This window comes from Mytilus galloprovincialis, chromosome 5, assembly GCF_965363235.1.
Source record: "Mytilus galloprovincialis chromosome 5, xbMytGall1.hap1.1, whole genome shotgun sequence".
Taxonomy (NCBI): Eukaryota; Metazoa; Mollusca; class Bivalvia; order Mytilida; family Mytilidae; genus Mytilus; species Mytilus galloprovincialis.
In genome coordinates, this window is record NC_134842.1 from 29,012,367 (window position 1) to 29,038,963 (window position 26,597).

The window sequence follows — 26,597 nt, forward strand, 5'->3', positions numbered from 1 at the left end:
GTCGAAGGGGATAAATAATAATCAGTACTATATGAACGGAACAGTAAGGCAGCAACCATTTGATTTTCTGGGGGGGCTATGGTTTTTTTTGGAAAAAAAAGTTTGTTTCCAGTTTTTGGAGAAAAAAATAATTTGTTTTTGATTCTGAGAAAAAAAAATTGTTTGTTTCACCCTCAGCTGCCACTATATGTAATGCTAAAATTGAAAGAAAAAAATTGTTTTCGACTTGTCGTGAAAAAAATAGATTGTTTTTCGCCACAGGCGAAAAAAATAATTTGTCCAGAAAAAAAAACCATAGCCCCCCCCCAGAAAATCAAATGGTTGCTGCCTAAACACAACACAGCCATCAAAATATGAATATATATTACTTAAACCTCAGAAATTAATAAAATTCTGATACATGTAAATGTATATGTTTGGTTGTCAATTTCTACCTGATGCCGCTTGTATGTTTATGTGCTTGTCCCAAGACATTAGTTATAAATAAATCACAGCATTTGGATTGATGTCTCATTGATGTATGCTCCATGTTTCATGGTCTCAGTGACTGATAGTCATTCAATCACAGCATTCAGATTGATGTATGCTCCATGTCTCATGGTCTTAGTGACTGATAGTCATTTAATTGCAGTATTTGGATTGATGTCTCATTGATGTATGCTCCATGTCTCATGGTCTCAGTGATTCATAGTAATTTAATTACAGTATTTTAATTGATATCTCATTGATGTATGCTCCATGTCTCATGGTCTTAGTGACTGATAGTCATTTAACTACAGTATTTGGATTGATATCTCATTGATGTATGCTCCATGTCTCATGGTCTCAGTGACTGATAGTCATTTAACTACAGTATTTGGATTGATATCTCATTGATGTATGCTCCATGTCTCATGGTCTCAGTGACTGATAGTCATTTAACTACAGTATTTGGATTGATATCTCATTGATGTATGCTCCATGTCTCATGGTCTCAGTGACTGATAGTCATTTAATTACAGTATTTGGATTGATATCTCATTGATGTATGCTCCATGTCTCATGGTCTCAGTGACTGATACTAGTAATCATTTAATTACAGTATTTGGATTGATAACTCATTGATGTATGCTCCATGTCTCATGGTCTCAGTGACTGATAGTCATTTAATTACAGTATTTGGATTGATATCTCATTGATGTATGCTCCATGTCTCATGGTCTCAGTGACTGATAGTCATTTAATTACAGTATTTGGATTGATATCTCATTGGTGTATGCTCCATGTCTCATGGTCTCAGTGATTGATAGTCATTTAATTACAATATTTGGATTGATATCTCATTGATGTATGCTCCATGTCTCATGGTCTCAGTGACTGATAGTATTTTAATCACATCATTTGGATTGATGTATGCTTCATGTTTCACTGATAGTATTTTAATCACATCCATTTGGATTGATGTATGCTTCATGTTTCATGGTCACATTGACCAATAGTCATTTAATGACAGCATTTACTCCATCTCTCATGGTCTCATTGACCAATAGTAATTTAATGACAGCATTTGGATTGATGTCTCATTGAAGTATACTCCATTTCTGATGGCCACTGTGACCAATAGTCATTTAATGACGGCATTTGAATTGATGCATGCTCCATGTCTCATGGCCATAGTTAATGACAGTAATTTAATTACAATATTTGTATTGATGTCTCATTGAAGTATGCTCCATGTCTGATGGCCACAGTTAGTGACAGTAATTTAATGACAGCATTTGGATTGATGTATCATTGATGCATACTCCATGTTTCATGGTCTCATTGACCAAAAGTCTTTTAATGACAGCATTTGGATTGATGTCTCATTAAAGTATGCTCCATGTCTCATAGCCACAGTTACTGACAGTAATTTAATGACAGCATTTGGATTGATGTATCATTAATGCATGCTCCATATCTCATGGTCCATTTACCAATAGTCATTTAATGACATCATTTGGTTAATGTTTCATTGAAGTATGTTCCATGTCTCATGGCCACTGTGACCGATAGTCATTTAATTACGGCATTTGAATTGATGTATCATTGATGTATGTCTCATGGTCCCAGTGACTGATAATCATTCAATCACAGCATTCAGATTGATGTCTCATTGATGTGTGCTCCATGTCTCTTAGCCTAAGTGACTGAAAGTCATTTAATTACAGTATTTGGATTGGTGTCTCATTGCTGTATGCTCCATGTCTCATTGCCTCAGTGACTGAAAGTCATTGGATCACATCATTCAGATTGATGTCTCATTGATGTATGCTCCATGTCTCATGTCCTCAGTAAACTGATAGTCATTAAATCACATCATTTGGATGGATGTCTCATTGAGGTATGCTTCATATCTCATGGCCTCAGTAACTGATAGTCATTAAATCACATCATGTGAACTTTCCATTTCTAAGTAGCAACATTCCAGCAGCACCTGCATACGGTGTATATATCTCCCAATTGATACGATATTCCCGTGCTTGCATTTCCTATCATGATTTTCTTGATAGAGGGTTACTGCTCACAAGGAAGCTATTAAACCAAGAGTTCCAAATGGTGAAGTTGAAATCATCCCTTCGTAAATTTTACGGACGCCATCACGAGTTGGTTGACCGTTATGGAATAACCGTTTCACAAATGATATCGGATATGTTCCTTACGTCGTAACTACAATCCCCTTCCCTTTCATGAATGTGACCTACCGAATTAGACTATTTACCGGATTTATAATCACATAAGCAACACGACGGGTGCCACATGTGGAGCAGGATCTGCTTACCCTTCCGGAGCACCTGAGATCACCCCTAGTTTTTGGTGGGGTTCGTGTTGTTTATTCTTTAGTTTTCTATGTTGTGTCATGTTTACTATTGTTTTTCTGTTTGTCTTTTTCATTTTTAGCCATGGCGTTGTCAGTTTGTTTTAGATTTATGAGTTTGACTGTCCCTTTGGTATCTTTCGTCCCTCTTTTGAATTGATGTATCATTGATGTATGCTTCATGTCTCATGGTTTCATTGACTGATAGTTATTTAATTGCAGTATTTGGATTGATATCTCATTGATGTATGCTCCATGTCTCATGGTCTCAGTGACTGATAGTCATTTAATTACAGTATTTGGATTGATATCTCATTGATGTATGCTCCATGTCTCATGGTTTCATTGACTGATAGTTATTTAATTGCAGTATTTGGATTGATATCTCATTGATGTATGCTCCATGTCTCATGGTCTCAGTGACTGATAGTCATTTAATTACAGTATTTGGATTGATATCTCATTGATGTATGCTCCATGTCTCATGGTCTCAGTGACTGATAGTCATTTAATTACAGTATTTGGATTGATATCTCATTGATGTATGCTCCATGTCTCATGGTCTCAGTGACTGATAGTCATTTAATTACAGTATTTGGATTGATATCTCATTGATGTATGCTCCATGTCTCATGGTCTCAGTGACTGATAGTCATTTAATTACAGTATTTGGATTGATATCTCATTGATGTATGCTCCATGTCTCATGGTCTCAGTGACTGATAGTCATTTAATTACAGCATTTGGATTGATGTCTCATTGATGTATGCTCCATGTCTCATGGTCTCAGTGACTGATAGTCATTTAATTACAGTATTTGGATTGATATCTCATTGATGTATGCTCCATGTCTCATGGTCTCAGTGACTGATAGTCATTTAATTACAGTATTTGGATTGATATCTCATTGATGTATGCTCCATGTCTCATGGTCTCAGTGACTGATAGTCATTTAATTACAGTATTTGGATTGATATCTCATTGATGTATGCTCCATGTCTCATGGTCTCAGTGACTGATAGTCATTTAATTACAGCATTTGGATTGATGTCTCATTGAAGTATTCTCCTTTTCTGATGGCCACTGTGACCAATAGTCATTTAATGACGGCATTTGAATTGATGTATGCTCCATGTCTCATAGCCACAGTTAGTGACAGTAATTTAATGACAGCATTTGGATTGATGTATCATTGATGCATACTCCATGTTTCATGGTCTCAGTGACTGATAGTCATTTAATTACAGTATTTGGATTGATATCTCATTGGTGTATGCTCCATGTCTCATGGTCTCAGTGACTGATAGTCATTTAATTACAATATTTTGATTGATATCTCATTGATGTATGCTCCATGTCTCATGGTCTCAGTGACTGATAGTATTTTAATCACATCATTTGGATTGATGTATGCTTCATGTTTCATGGTCACATTGACCAATAGTCATTTAATGACAGCATTTACTCCATCTCTCATGGTCTCATTGACCAATAGTAATTTAATGACAGCATTTGGATTGATGTCTCATTGAAGTATACTCCATTTCTGATGGCCACTGTGACCAATAGTCATTTAATGACGGCATTTGAATTGATGTATGCTCCATGTCTCATGGCCATAGTTAGTGACAGTAATTTAATGACAGCATTTAGATTGATGTATCATTGATGCATACTCCATGTTTCATGGTCTCATTGACCAATAGTCTTTTAATGACAGCATTTGGATTGATGTCTCATTAAAGTATGCTCCATGGCTCATGGCCACAGTTACTGACAGTCATTTAATTACAGTATTTGGATTGCTGTCTCATTAAAGTATGCTCCATGTCTCATAGCCACAGTTACTGACAGTAATTTAATGACAGCATTTGGATTGATGTATCATTAATGCATGCTCCATATCTCATGGTCCATTTCCCAATAATCATTTAATGACATCATTTGGTTAATGTTTCATTGAAGTATGTTCCATGTCTCATGGCCACTGTGACCGATAGTCATTTAATTACGGCATTTGAATTGATGTATCATTGATGTATGTCTCATGGTCCCAGTGACTGATAATCATTCAATCACAGCATTCAGATTGATGTCTCATTGATGTGTGCTCCATATCTCTTAGCCTAAGTGACTGAAAGTCATTTAATTACAGTATTTGGATTGGTGTCTCATTGCTGTATGCTCCATGTCTCATTGCCTCAGTGACTGAAAGTCATTTGATCACATCATTCAGATTGATGTCTCATTGATGTATGCTCCATGTCTCATGGCCTCAGTAAACTGATAGTCATTAAATCACATCATTTGGATGGATGTCTCATTGAGGTATGCTTCATATCTCATGGCCTCAGTAACTGATAGTCATTAAATCACATCATTTGAATTGATGTATCATTGATGTATGCTCCATGTCTCATGGTCTCAGTGACTGATAGTCATTTAATTACAGTATTTGGATTGATATCTCATTGATGTATGCTCCATGTCTCATGGTCTCAGTGACTGATAGTCATTTAATTACAGTATTTGGATTGATATCTCATTGATGTATGCTCCATGTCTCATGATCTCAGTAACTGATAGTCATTTAATTACAGTATTTGGATTGATATCTCATTGATGTATGCTCCATGTCTCATGGTCTCAGTGACTGATAAACATTTAATTACAGTATTTGGATTGATATCTCATTGATGTATGCTCCATGTCTCATGGTCTCAGTGACTGATAGTCATTTAATTACAGTATTTGGATTGATATCTCATTGGTGTATGCTCCATGTCTCATGGTCTCAGTGACTGATAGTCATTTAATTACAGCATTTGGATTGATGTCTCATTGAAGTATTCTCCTTTTCTGATGGCCACTGTGACCAATAGTCATTTAATGACGGCATTTGAATTGATGTATGCTCCATGTCTCATAGCCACAGTTAGTGACAGTAATTTAATGACAGCATTTGGATTGATGTATCATTGATGCATACTCCATGTTTCATGGTCTCATTGACCAATAGTCTTTTAATGACAGCATTTGGATTGATGTCTCATTAAAGTATGCTCCATGTCTCATGGCCACAGTTACTGACAGTCATTTAATTACAGTATTTGGATTGCTGTCTCATTAAAGTATGCTCCATGTCTCATAGCCACAGTTACTGATAGTAATTTAATGACAGCATTTGGATTGATGTCTCGTTGAAGTATGCTCCATGTCTCATGGCCACTGTGACCGATAGTCATTTAATCACAGCATTAGGATTGATGAATCATTGATGTATGCTCCATGTCTCATGACGATAGTTACTGACAGTAATTTAATGACAGCATTTGGATTGATGTATCATTGATGCATGCTCCATATCTCATGGTCCATTTACCAATAGTCATTTAATGACATCATTTGGTTAATGTTTCATTGAAGTATGTTCCATGTCTCATGGCCACTGTGACCGATAGTCATTTAATTACGGCATTTGAATTGATGTATCATTGATGTATGTCTCATGGTCCCAGTGACTGATAATCATTCAATCACAGCATTCAGATTGATGTCTCATTGATGTGTGCTCCATGTCTCTTAGCCTTAGTGACTGAAAGTCATTTAATTACAGTATTTGGATTGGTGTCTCATTGCTGTATGCTCCATGTCTCATTGCCTCAGTGACTGAAAGTCATTTGATCACATCATTCAGATTGATGTCTCATTGCTGTATGCTCCATGTCTCATTGCCTCAGTGACTGAAAGTCATTTGATCACATCATTCAGATTGATGTCTCATTGATGTATGCTCCATATCTCATGGCCTCAGTAAACTGATAGTCATTAAATCACATCATTTGGATGGATGTCTCATTGAGGTATGCTTCATATCTCATGGCCTCAGTAACTGATAGTCATTAAATCACATCATTTGAATTGATGTATCATTGATGTATGCTTCATGTCTCATGGTTTCGTTGACTGAAAGTCAGTCAATCACAGCATTCAGATTGATGTCTTGATGTATGCTCCATGTCTCGTGGCCTCAGTGACTGATAGTCATTCAATCACAGCATTCAGATTGATGTCCCATTGATGTATGCTCCATGTCTCATGATCCCAGTGACTGATAGTCATTCAATCACAGCATTCAGATATATGTCTCATTGAAGTATACTCCATGTCTCATGGCCTCAATAACTTATTTACAGAAATTTAATTGATTTTTTTTAAAAGTGGGGAGAGTTTGTGAAAAAGTGTGGTGGTTTTGTGTGGGGCTATTTGTCCTGCTTCCAAGAAGAAGATGTACTCTACATCCAGTAGAAATTTACATAATTCTTCTTAACTTCAATATGTTGAAGATTACAAGAAGTTACATACTATGGATTTTTTTTAATGTAAGATCAGGGACTTTCTTTACTATTAGAAGTCAGTATAGAAAGTCCCTGGTAAGATGTAAGTTAACAGAGACATATAATACAATATCTCTGGTTGTAACTATTAATACATTTTCAAAATTAAAAGGAGGTCTGAAGTGTCGTCATGTATTTAGCAGATCTTCTTTTTTTGTGGGTAAAATCTTCACAGCATTAGCTGCTATCAAGAGGTGCTCCGAATAACGGAGGAATCTACCAGCAAATACAAAGATACATCAACATTGGTTCCTTTCCCCTTCACTTGTATCTCCCTGGTAAAATGCGGGTTTTCAACTTTTTGTAACAAGTTCAACAAGTTTATTATTAATACAAAATCATATTGACATTCTTTAAATAACAAGGTATAGATCCGTTGATAACATTAAGTTTCATAATATTATGATACGCCAAACGGAATATATTTACTCTAACGTCAGTCACGGTACCCAAATAGCACCGTGTACCCAAATTGCACCTGTTTAGCAAACACAGAAGCGGAAATCTTAGAAGATTTCCTAATGACTAAACAATTTGTATATTTATGATTTGATACTATGCACGTCTTTCAACATAGGTTAAAACTATTTACATATACACCAAACGTTTACAGTATTTAACAACACTCAACAGATGAAGTGTTTGCTGAAAAAGCAAACTGTACGTAAACATCGCCATGCGACGTCATCAAAACGTCAACTTTTTTAAATTAGCAAACTTTATACAACATGTTACAAGTATCCATTTCTTAAAAAAAAAAAGAGAAAGCATGGACTTATATCCAATTGTTCAAAATATTTGAAAATAATAAACAAAAGCTCTGTTATTCGACATGAGACAATGTGAATTTAAGCATGGATGCAATTTGGGTACTCCTCATCACAGAATCATTGATGGTTTAGAGGTCAGTTCAGACCAATTTTTCTATGATTCCATACCGGTATGGATTCAAAATTAAATTGGTGAAACCATTAAGTAAATAATGATACACCTACAAAATGAACGCATAAGGGAAACTCTTGCCTGGAGCATAAATAAACGTAGGTTAAAAAACTGTCAAAAATTATAGGTGCAATTTGGGTATACTCACGTTAACATGAGGGTACCCAAATTGAACCTCTTTTGACAGTTTTTATACGACCGCAAAATTTGAAAAATTTTTCGTCGTATATTGCTATCACGTTGGCGTCGTCGTCGTCGTCCGAATACTTTTAGTTTTCGCACTCTAACTTTAGTAAAAGTGAATAGAAATCTATGAAATTTTAACACAAGGTTTATGACCACAAAAGGAAGGTTGGGATTGATTTTGGGAGTTTTAGTCCCAACATTTTAGGAATTAGGGGCCAAAAAGGGCCCAAATAAGCATTTTCTTGGTTTTCGCACTATAACTTTAGTTTAAGTAAATAGAAATCTATGAAATTTTGACATAAGGTTTATGACCACAAAAGAAAGGTTGGGATTGATTTTGGGAGTTTTGGTTCCAACAGTTTAGGAATTAGGGGCCAAAAAAGGGCCCAAATAAGCATTATTCTTGGTTTTCGCACAATAACTTTAGTTTAAGTAAATAGAAATCAATGAAATTTAAACACAATGTTTATGACCACAAAAGGAAGGTTGGTATTGATTTTGGGAGTTTAGGTCCCAACAGTTTAGGAATTAGGGGCCAAAAAGGGACCCAAATAAGCATTTTTTTTGGTTTTCGCACCATAACTTTAGTATAAGTAAATAGAAATCTATGAAATTTAAACACAAGGTTTATGACCATAAAAGGAAGGTTGGTATTGATTTTGGGAGTTTTGGTCCCAACAGTTTAGGAATAAAGGGCCCAAAGGGTCCAGATTTAAACTTTGTTTGATTTTATCAAAAATTGAATAATTGGGGTTCTTTGATATGCCGAATCTAACTGTGTATGTAGATTCTTAATTTTTGGTCCCGTTTTCAAATTGGTCTACATTAAGGTCCAAAGGGTCCAAAATTAAACTTAGTTTGATTTTAACAAAAATTGAATCCTTGGGGTTCTTTGATATGCTGAATCTAAAAATGTACTTAGATTTTTTATTATTGGCCCAGTTTTCAAGTTGGTCCAAATCGGGGTCCAAAATTAAACTTTGTTTGATTTCATCAAAAATTGAATAATTGGGGTTCTTTGATATGCCAAATCTAACTGTGTATGTAGATTCTTAATTTTTGGTCCCGTTTTCAAATTGGTTTACATTAACGTCCAAAGGGTCCAAAATTAAACTAAGTTTGATTTTAACAAAAATTAAATTCTTGGGCTTATTTGATATGCTTTATCTAAATATGTACTTTGATTTTTGATTATGGGCCCAGTTTTCAAGTTGGTCCAAATCAGGATTCCATATCAAGTATTGTGCAATAGCAAGAAATTTTCAATTGCACAGTATTGCACAATAGCAAGAAATATCTAATTGCACAATATTGTGCAATAGCAATTAATTTTCAATTGGAGTTATCTTTCTTTGTATAGAATAGTAGTTGATAATATATGTTGGAAATTTACCAGACATGACTATGATGTCATTTTCTATTTTTATTTGCCAATAACTTTATGTAAATAACTTCATTGGAAATTTGCCAATATAAAATGTTGCTGATGAAGCTTTTTTTCCTTATCTTATCTAAAATGTTTTTAGATAATGTATGTTGGACATTTGCCAGACATGACTATGATGTCATTTTCTATTTTTATTTGCCAATAACTTTATGTAAATAACTTCATTGGAAATTTGCCAATATAAAATGTTGCTGATGAAGTTTTTTTTATTGTTTTATACAACATGTACAATAAACAATGTATATTCACTTTTACTACCAACCAATCTTTACCATTCAGTGATAACAAGCACTTTATTTTACATTTTAATATCTTATGATGTATTTAAAAGAGTAGTTATTGTTGCAAACTCCATTAGAAATTTGAATTGATATCAGTTTTGGAAAAAGGGAAACGGGGATGTGAAAAAAAGGGGGGGGGGGTTAAATTTTTCTCATTTCAGATTTCATAAATAAAAAGAAAATTTCTTCAAACATTTTTTTGAGAGGATTAATATTCAACAGCATAGTGAATTGCTCAAAGGCAAAAAAAAAACTTTTAAGTTCATTAGACCACATTCATTCTGTGTCAGAAACCTATGCTGTGTCAACTATTTAATTTTAGATTTAAAAAGTTTGAAGAAATCTTTAATTGATTTGTAAAATCTTGACATTTGTTTTGTGTAAAAAAAAAAAACATATAATGTCAAAAATTTGATCACAATCCAAATTCAGAGCTGTATCACGCTTGAATGTTTTGTCCATACTTGCCCCAACTGTTCAGGGTTCGACCTCTGCGGTCGTATAAAGCTGCGCCCTGCGGAGCACCTGGTTTAACCTACGTTTATTTATGCTTCAGACAAAAGTTTCCATTATGTGTTTAACTTTATTTTGTAGATCGTATCATTATAAATTACTATATGGTTTCAGCAGGAAAACTTGTAAGATTTCCACTGCCATTTTTGCTAAATAGGTGCAACCTGCCGGTACTGTGATGTTATACACAACACACAGACACATGCACTTGTTTCGATGGGAAGGTCAGCTACCCATAATTTATCATATATATGGATAGTCGATCTTCCCATGGATAGAAACAAGTGCTTGAGGTACTACATGGGTTTGTTACAATTTGCTGTGTCTACTATCCATCTTTAATGCGTAACCTGTAAAGTTAAATTGAGACCATCAAATCACCAATTGATGCCTTATGAGCTCAAAATAATATACAGTTATCTCCTAATTGTAATAGCATAAGATTAAGTCTCTTTGGACGAGAAAACAGAAATTACATCTGATAATGTTGATAAAAAAAATTATTTATTCTTCAACATGTTCAATGCGAAAAAACAAGTTCAGATATATGTAATTATGTATCTTCTTCATAGTTAGTATTTTAGTTTAATCACGTGTTAATCGCATAATCAAAAACACTTCATGAAAGGGTTATGAACTGGCTGTTTTTGTATTGGCCCTGTTATAGATTCTAAATCAGCTGTACTGGCCCTCGACTACAGATAACCTTAAATCTAAAACAGGGCCAATACAGAAATTGCCAGTTAATAACATTATAAAATTTCATAAAACAGTAGCTGTATAATAACTTCATGTTCAAAACCCTTGGTTTATCTACAATGTAGCAATACCTAAAATCATACCTACAATCTTTGCATGTACTGACATAGTCGTCGTTAATTAATGGAAAACCTGATTTTTTTTCTCTCTTATTCAGTAGTATTATTATACGACCGCAAAATTTGAAAAATTTTTCGTCGTATATTGCTATCACGTTGGCGTCGGCGTCGTCGTCGTCGTCGTCGTCGTCGTCGTCGTCGTCGTCCGGCGTCCGAATACTTTTAGTTTTCGCACTCTAACTTTAGTAAAAGTGAATGGAAATCTATGAAATTTTAACACAAGGTTTATGACCACAAAAGGAAGGTTGGTATTGATTTTGGGAGTTTTGGTCCCAACATTTTAGGAATTAGGGGCCAAAAAGGGCCCAAATAAGCATTTTCTTGGTTTTCGCACTATAACTTTAGTTTAAGTTAATAGAAATCTATGAAATTTTGACACAAGGTTTATGACCACAAAAGAACGGTTGGGATTGATTTTGGGAGTTTAGGTTTCAACAGTTTAGGAATTAGGGGCCAAAAAAGGGCCCAAATAAGCATTATTCTTGGTTTTTGCACAATAACTTTAGTTTAAGTAAATAGAAATCAATGAAATTTAAACACAATGTTAATGACTACAAAAGGAAGGTTGGTATTGATTTTGGGAGTTTAGGTCCCAACAGTTTAGGAATTAGGGGCCAAAAAGGGACCCAAATAAGCATTTTTCTTGGTTTTCGCACCATAACGTTAGTATAAGTAAATAGAAATCTATGAAATTTAAACACAAGGTTTATGACCATAAAAGGAAGGTTGGTATTGATTTTGGGAGTTTTGGTCCCAACAGAATAAGGGGCCCAAAGGGTCCAAAATTAAACTTTGTTTGATTTCATCAAAATTGAATAATTGGGGTTCTTTGATATGCCGAATCTAACTGTCATGACTGTGTATGTAGATTCTTAACTTTTGGTCCCGTTTTCAAATTGGTCTACATTAAGGTCCAAAGGGTCCAAAATTAAACTTAGTTTGATTTTGACAAAAAATGAATCAGTTAGGTTCTTTGATATGCTGAATCTAAAAATGTACTTAGATTCTTGATTATTGGCCCAGTTTTCAAGTTGGTCCAAATCAGGGTCCAAAATTAATATTTGTTTGATTTCATCAAAAATTGAATAAATGGGGTTCTTTGATATACCAAATCTAACTGTGTATGTAGATTCTTCATTTTTGGTCCTGTTTTCAAATTGGTCTACACTAAAGTCCAAAGGGTCCAAAATTAAACTTAGTCTGATTTCAACAAAAATTGAAATCTTGGGGTTCTTTGATATGCTGAATCCAAAAATGTACTTAGATTTTTTATTATGGGCCCAGTTTTCAAGTTGGTCCAAATCAGGATCTAAAATTATTATATTAAGTGTTGTGCAATAGCAAGTCTTTTCAATTGCACAGTATTGCGCAATGGCAAGAAATATCTAATTGCACAATATTGTGAAATAGCAAATTTTTTTTTAATTAGAGTTATCTTTCTTTGTCCAGAATAGTAAGCAAGAAATATATAATTGCAAAATATTGTGCAATAGCAAGATTTTTTTTTAATTGGAGTTATCTTTCTTTGTCCAGAATCAACTTAAATCTTTGTTATATACAATATACAATGTATATTCACTTTTTACTACCAACTGATAAATTATAATAAATAACATTCAGTGATATAGTCCGTTTGACTTCCATACATCTTCAAAAAATAATTCTTAAAATTTCATTTTTAAAGATAAATTTTTTTTTTCTTCATGTATGTTAATGTATGATATATACGAACTCTGACTATGCATATCATAATTTTAAACCTATAATCAAAAAAGTTACTCATTAGGTCTCTATGTTACTTCAATTTATTTTAATATAAAATACTCAATGGAGTACGTATGAGTAGTGTAACAGCCTTCCATTCAAAACAAAAACATTAGACATGTGCTCTAAACCTGTTTTATTGTACCATGTGACTTTACTCATTTAAATAACTCTGGTCATGTGATTACTGAGCTTTCTGTATTCAATGAGAAATACAAAAGCATGCACACATGACCAGAGTTATTTAAATGAGTAAAGTCACATGGTACAATAAAACAGGTTTAGAGCACATGTCTAATGTTTTTGTTTTGAATGGAAGGCTGTTACACTACTCATACGTACTCCATTGAGTATTTTATATTAAAATAAATTGAAGTAACATAGAGACCTAATGAGTAACTTTCTTGATTATAGGTTTAAAATTATGATATTCATAGTCAGAGTTCGTATATATCATACATTAACATACATGAAGAAAAAAAATATTTATCTTTAAAAATGAATTTTTAAGAATTATTTTTTGAAGATTTATAGAAGTCAAACGGACTATAACAAGCAGTTTTTTTTACATCTTAATATTTTATGATGTATTTAAATGAGTAGTTATTGTTGCAAACTCCATTAGAAATTTTAATTGAGATTAGTTTTGGAATAAGGGAAAGGGGGATGTGATTAAAAAAATTGGGTTCAATTTTTCTCATTTGAAATTTCATAAATAAAAAAGAAAATTTCTTCAAACATTTTTATGCCCCACCTACGATAGTAGAGGGGCATTATGTTTTCTGGTCTGTGCGTCCGTCCGTTCGTCCGTCCATCTGTCCCGCTTCAGGTTAAAGTTTTTGGTCAAGGTAGTTTTTGATGAAGTTTAAGTCCAATCGACTTCAAACTTAGTACACATGTCCCCTATGATATGATCTTTCTAATTTTAATGCCAAATTAGAGTTTTTACCCCAATTTCACGGTCCACTGAACATGGAAAATGATAGTGCGAGTGGGGCATTCGTGTACTGAGGACACATTCTTGTTTTGAGAGGATTAATATTCAACAGCATAGTGAATTGCTCTAAGAGAAAACAAAAATTTTAAGTTCATTAGAACACATTCATTCTGTGTCAGAAACCTATGCTGTGTCAACTATTTAATCACAATCCAAATTTAGAGCTGAATCCAGCTTGAATGTTGTGTCCATACTTGCCCCAACCGTTCAGGGTTCAACCTCTGCGGTCGTATAAAGCTACGCCCTGCGGAGCATCTGGTTTACATTTTAATATTTTATGATGTATTTAAATGAGTAGTTATTGTTGCAAACTTCATTAGAAATTTGAATTGAGATCAGTTTTGAAATAAGGGAAAGGGGGATGTGAAAAAAAAATTGGGGGGTCAATTTTTTTCATTTTAGATTTCATAAATAAAAAGAAAATTTCTTCAAACATTTTTTTGAGAGGATTAATATTCAACAGCATAGTGAATTGTTCAAAGGCAAACATATTTTTTTTAAGTTCATTAGACCACATTCATTCTGTGTCAGAAACCTATGCTGTGTCAACTATTTAATCACAATCCAAATTTAGAGCTGAATCCAGCTTGAATGTTGTGTCCATACTTGCCCCAACCGTTCAGGGTTCAACCTCTGCGGTCGTATAAAGCTGCGCCCTGCGGAGCATCTGGTTTCTTTTATAAATGTAAAAATGCCATGCACAGGACATACACTGGAATTTAAAACATTCTGTTATTTTTTCTAAATTTGCTTTGTTTCAAAATAACAAGCTTTTTAAAAGGCTAAAAATTGATAGCATAAATTTTGATGAAAATGGTTCTATCTATGTTTTTAATACTAATAACATTTTGACCTTCTTTCTTTCAAATACCGGTAATTATAAAACATAACAAGCATTGTATATTTTTTTTTAAACGGCTTTGTAAACTATATGTTATAAAATTAAGTACAAAACGTAGAGGTTAGCTCAATAAATGATCAGCAATACAAGATCTATTCTAGGCTTATGTTGGAAATTGTGTGATGATGCACATAGACCTCAGTGAGTGACACAGGCACTTATGATTCTCTTGTTATTATTACAAATCTAATACTGTCAATATTTTTCGCATTTATAAAAAAATTGCAATAATATTTGTATTTTCAGAAGTTAATGAGGTAAATACATTTTCCCTTGATAAAAGTAAAATAAAAAAAATACCAAACTCGGAGGAAAATTCAAAACGGAAAGTCCCTAATCAAATGGCAAATTAAAATAAAAATATTATATAATTATTTACCATTTTGATATTCAGAATTTTCTTTTTTATATTTGAAGGAAGAAAATCAACAACTAGCTAAACACTACAACTGTAAATAATAACAGAGTAATTAAGTTCAATTGGAAGGGATGAAGTTTATTTTAACAAGAGTCGATTTTCCAAAAAGATGTACTGTAAGAAGATAATGATCATATCACAACCAAAGATAAAGCATGTGAGAAAATAAACATGATGAACATTAGTTCTTTTGTATTGAGCAGACTTGTACACACTGATTTACGACTTATTATTCAACATACAAAAGTGAAACATTATTCAACATTAGCTGTCAGAATATGTCATAAAAACAGTGCAGTTAGAAATCCGTTAGTGTATGCATGTAGGGGGTTATCTGGAATCTCAGACGGGGGAAATGAACAAAATGTACCAGGAAAGGATACACAAGACAAATGTGGAGATACAACAAATGATGGTAGTGAGAAAAGTTATGAAACAGTAGAAAATGTGAAAGTGGACATTGCTAAAGCAACAAAAAGTTCTAAAATTACAAAAATATTGCCAGAGAAAACAGCTTTGCCTGATGAGACTGCTATCAATCCACAAACTACAAAAACAAAGAGGTCACGAACTTCAAATAAAAGTACTACTGAAACTATAGAAGGAGAAAAGAAAGAGAAACAAGTGAGAAAGAAAAGAGAATCAATAATTGACAATGAAGATCTTTCAGGGCTAGATACAAATGTAAAAAATCTTTTGGAAACTTACAAATTAAGGCGTATAGCTGGACAAACTTGTGTTATCATCAACTGTCTAAAATGTTCCGTTATCAAGAAACCTGTTGTAAGTGATGCCATATATGTCAATAAAACTACAGGTAATAGTTAAACAAGTGAGCTTGTAATTAAATACTGTATAACCTGCTTAATCAAACACACTGGGGGACTAGAAAACAAGTTGCTTTCTTTAAAAAAAAGAAAAGCAATACATGAACCTAAGACTCCTGACGGCCAGGTCACCAAAATATTGTTGCTAAAATTGTGTTTACTTTTGAATTGAAATAATTGACTGTGAATAGAAGAAGCCAGTTGAAAGTATATATTTACAGCTTCGATTTGAATAGTTATTTTAAAGCTCGACTATCATATTTATTACTTGGTAATGTACATATTTTTTCCGATTATAACCCTTTGGCAAATCCCAATTTCTACTAACCGGATGACTTATGCAAATTGCACAAACCTATCTCAATATAAATTTTTTGCACTCAGTTTGCTTTATAATCTTGAATCCTGGATGCATTTATTTTATCTATCATATCTTTATATTCTGTTTCCTACATGAATACCTTTATATTCTTAACTCGTATTTGAAGCTGTATTTACTCATGGTAGATGTTGTATGTGGTGAAAGCTGTGGCATGCAATTGATTGGGACCTCTTAAGAAGAGACTTATTTTGGTCTCATAAAACATCTTAAAAAAACTTTACTTAAATCAATTCAAACATTCTACAGGGAAACTTAGTTTTGCCGAAGAATTTCTTAATTCAGAAGTTTATGAATACCTGTACACACTTTTAAAATAACCAATTTATATTAAAAGGTAAGTAGATATAAAAAGATACCAGAATTAAAATGATGTACGCCAGAAACGAGTTAAGTCTACAAAAAAGCATCAGTGACGCTAGAATGAAAAAACATAAAAGGCTAAAAAATTACAAAGTTACGGAATCTATTCCTTGGGTAGACAATCCTTAGCTTTTCGAAAAGGTCAAAGTCTATAATAGGACAGTGACTCAAAAAAGAAACAAAAGAGAAACAACTCGAGGTCAGAATACCGTTAGTAATGATGAAAGTCACATGTAAAGCTCTTTCTGCCGTGTCCAGAATTTAGATAACAAAAACGAAATAAGCTTTCACGAGTGAATTTAATTGTATTGCATGCAAGTAGTATTTTAGAGCACGAAATAGTAAATAGAAAGCATCTCACTGATACTCAGGAAAATAATACGCATTTGCGTCAGCACATATCTTAATCTAATAGTTGAATTCGAATGTCAAACGGCCTTCATTAAATGTTTTGACTCCGGATTCATTGACACATTTTATCCGGAATTTTTGAGAACGCAAACCGATAGCGTGCTTTTGAAATGTGATCTATAATGTGAATGAATCAAGACGTGTAGGATAGTTGGTCAACACAATGAATACAAAACCGTACCATAGTACAAATATGTAGATGCTATAACTATTAAAACAAACAAACAAAAATAGAATTAAATTTTTATAATAAACTAACGTTCGTGTTAGTAATTTTTTAAAAAATATATATAATATCAATAAACACGAACGTCAAGTATATACGGATGGACATTTTATTTATCGAGTGAATCTATTTTTAAATTCTAACATTCCACTATGTGAATATATTACTACACAAAATATATGCAAAGACTTCTAAATTCATACTAAAACAGTATAAAATAATCAAAATTATGGTTGTAATTAAATTTTGTTGTGATTGTTGTAAATTATTTGTACGGTTGTTGTGAGTTTAAAATCATGCTTTATGAATTGATAACACTCAAGTATTTTTATTCACGACCGTTTAAAATTTAAATATTAATTTTAATAAATTTATCTTACTTTCTGTTTGATGGATATGCATGTATTACAATACAAAAAAAAATTACTCATAAAACCTAAATACTAAAATGGTATGAAATAATCAACGTAGAAATATAATGATTATTGTTTATAAACATTTTTTTTGTATGATGCAACAATTTATTTAGATTTAATTTTTATGTTTCCTTTAAAAATGAATATTTAAAAATACCAAAGCAGAGTATCTTGTCCTATAAAATACTTATTTCTTAATTGCAACTCTGAAAATATTCTGATTTCAATGTTAAAAATACACAGTATCCTGTGGTTAAATCTTCAAACATAATTAGTTTACATGTTATCGAGACAACAGACAATACCATAATTATAATTGACCTAGATACACACAGTGTACAGTGGTCGTTTTAAAACAAATGTAATTGCGTTGTCAAGGGCCATCAAGGGACCATATCAAAGACGTAGATAACAACCTGTTAAGACCTGTATAAATGACAGAAAACTTTCGAGACGTTCCGAGAATTTTCTTCTGACTTCCGGCCGAGAGATATCGAGTGGCCCATAGACACATCCAAAACTCGCCAATATATAAGCATGAACCCTTAGGGGGTTCATGCAAAAAATGTTGAAAGCAGGGTGTCAGAATATACAGGTTTTTTTGTGTAAGGATAGGCATATTTTGGGACCATGAAAATGTGTTGGTTAAAGCAGGGTGTTTGAATACTCAAGTGTGGGATAAGGCAGGTTACACAGTAATAGAATATGATTGATAATGTTATACATGTATAATGTCCCACAGGTTTGAACAGTGAATTAATGATAAATATGATCAACATACGAGCACGGATTTGCTGCAATATAGCATTTTTGTGCTGATTCGGCATACAGCAATGAGCAATTTCCAATCAATCATGTTGGAAATGTCTTTTTGAGTAATAAAACCCAGTAGAATTAAGAGTAGGAAATATAATGATCTTGAGTTGAAAAAGAATAAAGTACCAAAGTATGTAGTCTTCAAGTCCTAGGATAAAAAAAAAGAGAATGGATCAAGTCTTTTAAAATCTCTTGTTTCATGTTTATATGAATTCTAATTCACAGTCATGACATTGAAAAATATTCAATAATGCAATGAAAATTATTTTAAGTGGCAGAGACTTGAAAAGATTTTAAATGTAGCTGTAACCCTAACTTTGTCAAAATTTTATGCTTCAAGAATTTATATATTTGTTTTTATAGGGTATTTTTCATGTTTTACATGTAAAAAACATGGTCCTTTGACCTCACTACAGGAAAACTTTGAAACATTGATAAAGACAAAAGGTGCAAAGTAAGTATTTTTGAGATTCTTTTTTATAACAATGAAATATGTATTCATTGTTGACTGTATAGGGAGAAAAATATATACCTTAGTGTTCTCAGAAATTTCTTATAACACCCTGTAGGTAAATAGGAAATTATGGGATTACTACGTCTTTCTAGAAACCGTAGCACCACATTCATGACACTATCTTAGTACAAAATGTAGCTACAAGTGTATATCATTGCCTATGAGAAACTAAATTTTTTTTTATGCTATAATACTGATAATATCAATTGTCGTATATTGACCATCCTAGATGATGATATTTTATTAAATCTGATAAAAAAATAAACAATCTTTATACATGTTATATATGTTACAGTAAATAGGTGAAATTAGGAATTACACGTAATTACTAAACATTTCAGTGAATACCTGTAATTACTAGCCAATTTAGTAATTACATGTATTTACCAGTTGTTTCAGTGATTACTGGTATTCACTGATTTTCTTTGTCATTTTTACAGCTATTTACTAACTTGATATTTTTGTTTTAAAATTAAAGATATAATCCAAGATACAAAATAAGAAAGTAAAAGGGTAGGTATTTTAGGGCTGACTTAATCAAGGATTAATGAATATAAGGCACACCTTTAGTGGTTGTGAATTGAAACTGAAAAATGGTTGCTTTAAAAGTATCGAAACTCCCTTAATATCATTTGCAGCATGCAAGACAATGATATCAATCCAAATTTTGAGATATACATTTGTGAGAAGTTTATATAGGCAACTTTGCCAGCTCTTTTTGATGATAAACATTTGATAATGCCAAATTTGGTTGAATAATTCTTAAAATCTCATAATTTCTTTATATTGCAATCTCCATCAGGCATACTCTGCTTACTTCATTTGCTTTAATATTTTATATGAAACAATTAAATCAAAATCAATCATATTATGTCCTTTTTAACCTATTTTTAATTTACTTTACATTATGTTTGAAAATTACATTGTAATTGTTCTGCTCATTTTGGGCTCCGTGATTGGCAAATAAAATATTTGTTGTTTGTTGTTGTTGTTGCATATAAACTTGTACAATGACATAAGTCAAATTCCTTTTTCAAAATAGTTTTATTTACTTCTTTTGTCAGACTGTTGTGATAAAGCTGACATTCTTCACAAACAAATTTATACAATTTGATGGTGTTAAGAGTCACATTTCATTTTTTTGTGTTTCTATTTTTTATGAGTTTTTCAAGACCTCCAAACTCCAGCTTATATACCTGCAACAAAATATTATTATCATTTGTATCTGTATAAGAATGATCTTTTGTGGATTGAATAAGCCATTCCTTTTGATTTTCTTTCAAAGTTGTCATTATGATTATGTTTCTTTTTGTCGAGTCTGCGACCTTTGTCGCAAAAGCGAGATACAGCAAACCATTTTGTCGTCAGCATCATCCACAAGTATTCACTATGTGGTTACAGGTCTTTAAATTTGGTAACTTTCTTAAATTATCCAGGATTTCTACAAAACGTGAACAGAAGCTTGACTACAATTTTGAGATAATTTTCAAAAAGTAGATTTTGTGAAAATAAAATCAAGTTTTTCCGAAGTTTACGGACTTATATGCCAGTTAACATTACATTCACATTGTGGTTAAAGTTTTTAAAATTTTGATAACTTTCTCAGAATATCCTGGATTTCTACTAAAACTTGGACAGAAGCTTCTTTATGATCATAAGATAATATCCAGAAGTAAAGTTTGTAAAACAAACCCCTTTTTGTATATTCCTTATAAATGGACTTGTTTTTCCCCCCAGTCAACATTACATACACTCTCCGTTTAATTTTTTTTAAATGTTTATTAGATTTCATAAACCATCCTCTCTTACAGCACTAGTCAAAAGATTTGATATTTTCCCCCATTTTTGTTGAGCCTGTGACTAATAGCTCAAGTAGGCTAGATACTGGGTTCTGCGAAACCCTTACAATTTTAAATCTGAATACATCGGTAACCTATCTCCAGCTAGGTGTTGAAGGTCACATGAATACGTATTCAATGAGGTCCAATTATTCACTTGCAAGTGCAAAAATCATCAACCATGTTTCTCTGCTTATTTTAGTAAAATAGAACCAGATTGACTGCTAAAAGTAAATTATAATTTCACTATATAATTTTCATTAATGATTTAACAAACAAATAAAAATCATATTTAATTTATTTTATATCTCGTAGCTAATGCTGTTATAACAAAAAAAGTACGTTTTAGGCTGATCACTTTTTAAGAGTACTCACTGATCTTCTATAGCTAGAAGGGCGTATGACATTTGCGCCGATTTTCAAAATTTTCATTCTTTCATTTGCGCCGATTTCATTTTTTCATTTGCGCCGATTTTATATTTGCTCCTAATTAGATTTACAGGTAAGTTAATATTTGTACATGTACTGTACTATACCATTGATAAAATCTGGTTGTTTATTTATGTTTAAGTTAGTTTTGATTCATATTGTTCTGGAACTTCGTTGTACATGATGGACATATTACACACTGAAACGAACAGAGGAGTCAATTCTTTAATCATCGAGGGGCATACATATCGGAAGGTAAGTGTCCTGAAACATAACAACATATCTTTCAAATGTACCATAAATCGTGTAAAGCCAGAGTCACCACGGATTTTATTGTCAAAACACTGATCGAGCATAAACATGTGGCAGATGTCCGAAAGACCGAGGTTAAAGAACTACGGGTACTGTCGAGGAAAAGTCTGGAGGTGTATCTTGTAGGCCTTCTTCCATCTCCCCATAATGAGCAGGGGACAACAGTTATATAAATGTTATGATTGACAATTCATTACATTTGTACAAATGGCTAATGGAAGAGGTCTAAAATGATGAATGAAAAATAACATGACTTGGATTGAGAGTTCTCTTATTTGCACTCATACCCTTCTTATATCTATCCACCTGCAATTTACCTGTAAAAAAATCGGCGCAAATGAAAAAACAAATCAGCGCAAATGAAAGAAAAAATCGGCGCAAATGAAATGCAGATCGGCGCAAATGCAAAACGCCGAGCTAGAATTACCATAACTTTTGATCAGCTTATCATATTTACAACATTGTTTTAACAGTTAGTAAATAGGTGTAAAAATTCATTTTAAAATTAGTAATTACAGGTAATAACTGGGGCGTTTCAGGAATTACTTGTATTTACTAAGTACATCGGGGATTACATGTAATTCCTAAATTTCAGTAATTACATGTAATTCCTAATTTCACCTATTTACTGTAACATATACATCGCAAACAACTGAGTTTGAAGTTGATATAATCTTGTTAGTATAATTATAATACAATTATTTTTGTGTAAAACTGCATATTATATTTTCACAATATTAGTTTGTATGTGTACTGTTTTCAGGAAGAACTTTGTGTGTTTTAATGACAAAGATACATACAATGTTTATGATTGGTCAATACACAATGAACAAGCAGAGGAAGCTCTTCATAAAGGTGAACAAATGAAGAAATTCAAAATAGAGGAATTCAAACAGATTGCAGAAATACTTGGATTTGAAGTAAGAAATGATTTCTGGCCTTTTTCAAATGATATATAAATTCAGTGTTCCTGCCTTCCCCAAATAGAAGGACGGCCCACTCTTGGTGCCCTTTACCCTGCCTTTCTGCCCACCAAAGCAAAAGATTTCCCCCTCTGCCTTTTCAAACTGTATATTTTAATGTTGTGGTGTTACACAACTTTTAAGCATTGAGCTCTTGGAAACATTTTTAAACCAACAACTTCTCATAATCTGAATGTGCCTATCTGAAGTCATATTCCTGTAATTCAGTGTTCATCTTTGACCACTGTCTGTTTTGTACATAGATAAGTCTATTTGTTTTCTTGTTTAAAATGTTTGAAATATTGTCATTTCAGAGCTTTTTATACATATTGTTTTTTCAATTAGTTGATAGTAATTTTATACATTTTTAATTTTCTTTCTGTAGAATATCCAGAAGTCCACACTGGAAAAGCAGAATATTACCTATGAGATAGAAAGACATGCATTATTGATTCCCTACCTGAGTCCTGATGGAGTTCTAATTGACTGTAAATGTTTGACACCATACTTTGATGAAGATGGAGAATTTAATGGTTTATCTTATTCCTTTACTAATGGGTAATTTGTTTTCTATAACATATATATGTGTATATATAAATTAGAAGATGGGATATGAGTGCCAATGAGACAATTCAATATAAGTCACAATGTATCAATAGTTAACACTTATGACTTATACTTCAAAGTATGGCCTTCCACATTGAGCCCTGGTTTAAAAGGATAACCACAGTTCTTTTTTTGCCTTTTTGTGTTACTTAAAGCAATCACCCATGAATCAATCAATGTTCTTTCAGAGGGTGATTTAGAGGGGGGCCCAGAGGGTTAATTTAGAAATATACTGTAACAATTGCAAAAAATAACGAATTTAAAAATAAAAATTGTGTCTATCTGGAAGGGTTCATCTGACCTTGACCTCATTTTGGTAGATCATTGATAATGTTTGAAAGTTGATACATACAGTAAAACCCTAATCTCAAGATCTTTTAATTTGAAAAAAATCTGTTACGACCATTTACACAGGCGAGAGCTTTCAGTTTGTATATTTTTGATTTTACCATATATACAGATCAGGTCAGAGTTCATTATTTGGATGGAGAAAAGAAGATGAGGAGAAGAAACAGTTGATTTTAACAAAGACAGAAAAGGATGCCCTTGTGTTGCAGCAGACTACCTCAGACTATGCTGTATTATCTCTCCCTAGGGAATCAAATCTGCCACAGGAGGTAAATAAACAGATGCCTTATGATAACTGTTAACAGCAGACTGCCTCAGACTATAGTGTGTTTCTCCCATGGGACCAAATCTGCCATATGAATTAATATCAACATTACATATTAAGATACGAATTTGAAATGTTTTAGAATTATTAAAGCACAAAAATATTATTTCAGGAAAGGTTTTGATATATATAACATCCAGGCGTCAAATTTCTTCAAGTTAATGTAGTTTTCTGGTAAAGGTGTGGAAGTAAAGATTTTTTAAAATTCTTTTGTATACATCGATCAGATGGATTGTTTCCAAGATGCAGATACCCCTGCTTTACCTCTGTCCATCCGTCTGTCCCATGAATTTTTTTTGTGACATCTTTCTCATAACAAGGATTTCTGAAATTTGGTTTTAGGGTTTATATAAGTCAGCTAAACTGTGTGATGTGTTCTCAGATTCTTCACTCAACAACTTCCTGTTTACGGAACACTTGTAACATTTTACACTTATTATATATAATTAATAGCCAAGTTGAAAACTTTCGTCACATTTTTCAAAAGGGAATACAATACAAGGATTTCTGAAATTTGGTTTCATGGTTTATATAAGTCAGCTTTACCATGTGATGTGTTTTCAGATTCATCATTCAACAACTTCCTGTTTACTGTACACAAATATCATTTTACAGATGACATCCAAGTTGAAAATTTTCATCACATTTTTCTCAGGAAATACATTACAAGGATTTCTGACATTTGGTTTCAGGGTTTATATAAGTCAACTATACCATGTGATCATACCTGTCAACCTTAACAGAGTGAAAATGCAGACCATGACCTGCATTGACGAATCAAACTTCAGGTCATAAGGGGTACAGATTTTTATTGATAGGTTTATGTTATGCTGCAATAACACCTTCCATGAAACAAGCCACAGAACATTCATTGTGCAAGTTGTTTTTTAGGTATTACCATATCTAGAGAAGTTTGAGAGTGTTATGCTTTGGTTTGGTTATGATTAATTTTTGTTTTTATAGGTTTTGCCATATCTAGAGAAGTTTGAAAGTGTTATCCTGTGGTTTGGTGATGATATTCATTCCTGGGAATATACCATCAAATTTGCCAGGAAACTTGGGGAGAATAGATGCTTGGTTTTTAGGTAAGACTATTTTTAAAAATTTGCTGTTTGATCAAAGTCTATATTTGTCTAAAAGTGGGACGAAAGATTCCAGAAGGACATTCAAACTCATAGATCGAAAATAAACTGACAATGCCCTGGCTAAAAAAGAAAAAGACAAACAGATAAATAATAGTACACAAGACACAATGTAGAAAACTAAAGACCAAGCAACACAAATAGGTTATCTGTACAACCCATAGAACATGATCTACAATTACCTTTTAAACTGTAAGACTTTTAACTTAATTGAATAGATGTAAACTGCTGAAATTAACAAAAAAAACAAAAAAACTTTTAAACAAACTGAGTGATCCATGTTCCATACAAAATAGTTAATATGTTGCTTGTAAATACTGATCTTATCTTTTAAGACATTTTTCTGATAGTATAAATCTATTTTGCTAAAAAGAAGTCCATGTCATGTTTGGCATATGCGCACATTTTTAGAATGAAGCTCTTCCGCACTTCATACAAAATGTACTTCGGTCAACGCTTTTACACCCCAATGAATTTACAAAAAGAAGCATTCAATTCTTAAATACATCATAGATTTTAGTTTATTAATCAAATATATACCTTTAAATGAGATAATTATTTCTTATTTCAGACCTGGTGATGAATGTTCAACTCCTCATGAAATATTGAAAAGTAATTTGAGTATATCACATACTTTGTCTAAAGCTAAACCAATGAAAAATGATCACCTGACTTCCTTTGAGGACTTGAGGTCAGAAGTCAAGGCTCAGATAGCCCAACAAGAATTAGTAGCTGGTGTTCAAGTAAGTATAGGCTGTATAAACTTATTTCCACTGTTTGTATTAAGCTGATTTTGTCTCTGAACGACCTTAGAACTCAGGGGTTTCATTATCTTTCATGTTGACTGGTACTTTCCACGTTTCTAGGTGGTACTTTTCAATTTATTCCATGAATATCTTATATAAGAATTTCTACATTTAGGCGGTACTTGTCAATAGCATAGGAGGTTAAAAGTACCGGGTACTGCCTCCTAATGAATGGCCTGAGAACTGCTCTGTATAACCTTCCAACGTTACTCAACAATAACTTTTTAGTTGTGATGTCAAATTTTGAATTTTATTTCAAAGTTTTACAGGAACTTGTGCAATTTTATGCAATGACAGACATATTTTCATACAAGTAT

At 32.7% G+C, this 26,597-nt stretch overlaps 1 protein-coding gene across 1 annotated transcript in view; it reads left to right on the forward strand.

Annotated features, from left to right (window-relative positions):
• Positions 1 to 7,496: 7,496 nt before the first annotated feature.
• Positions 7,497 to 26,597, forward strand: part of LOC143075555 (twinkle mtDNA helicase-like) — a 32,415-nt gene continuing 13,314 nt past the window's right edge. The window contains exons 1-8 of the mRNA XM_076251024.1: positions 7,497 to 7,598; positions 15,560 to 16,377; positions 19,362 to 19,452; positions 22,855 to 23,011; positions 23,439 to 23,611; positions 24,120 to 24,276; positions 25,296 to 25,417; positions 26,046 to 26,217. Coding sequence (XP_076107139.1) covers positions 15,732 to 16,377; positions 19,362 to 19,452; positions 22,855 to 23,011; positions 23,439 to 23,611; positions 24,120 to 24,276; positions 25,296 to 25,417; positions 26,046 to 26,217 — 1,518 coding nt within the window. The 5' untranslated portion in view covers positions 7,497 to 7,598; positions 15,560 to 15,731. The remainder of the gene's footprint in view (positions 7,599 to 15,559; positions 16,378 to 19,361; positions 19,453 to 22,854; positions 23,012 to 23,438; positions 23,612 to 24,119; positions 24,277 to 25,295; positions 25,418 to 26,045; positions 26,218 to 26,597) is intronic.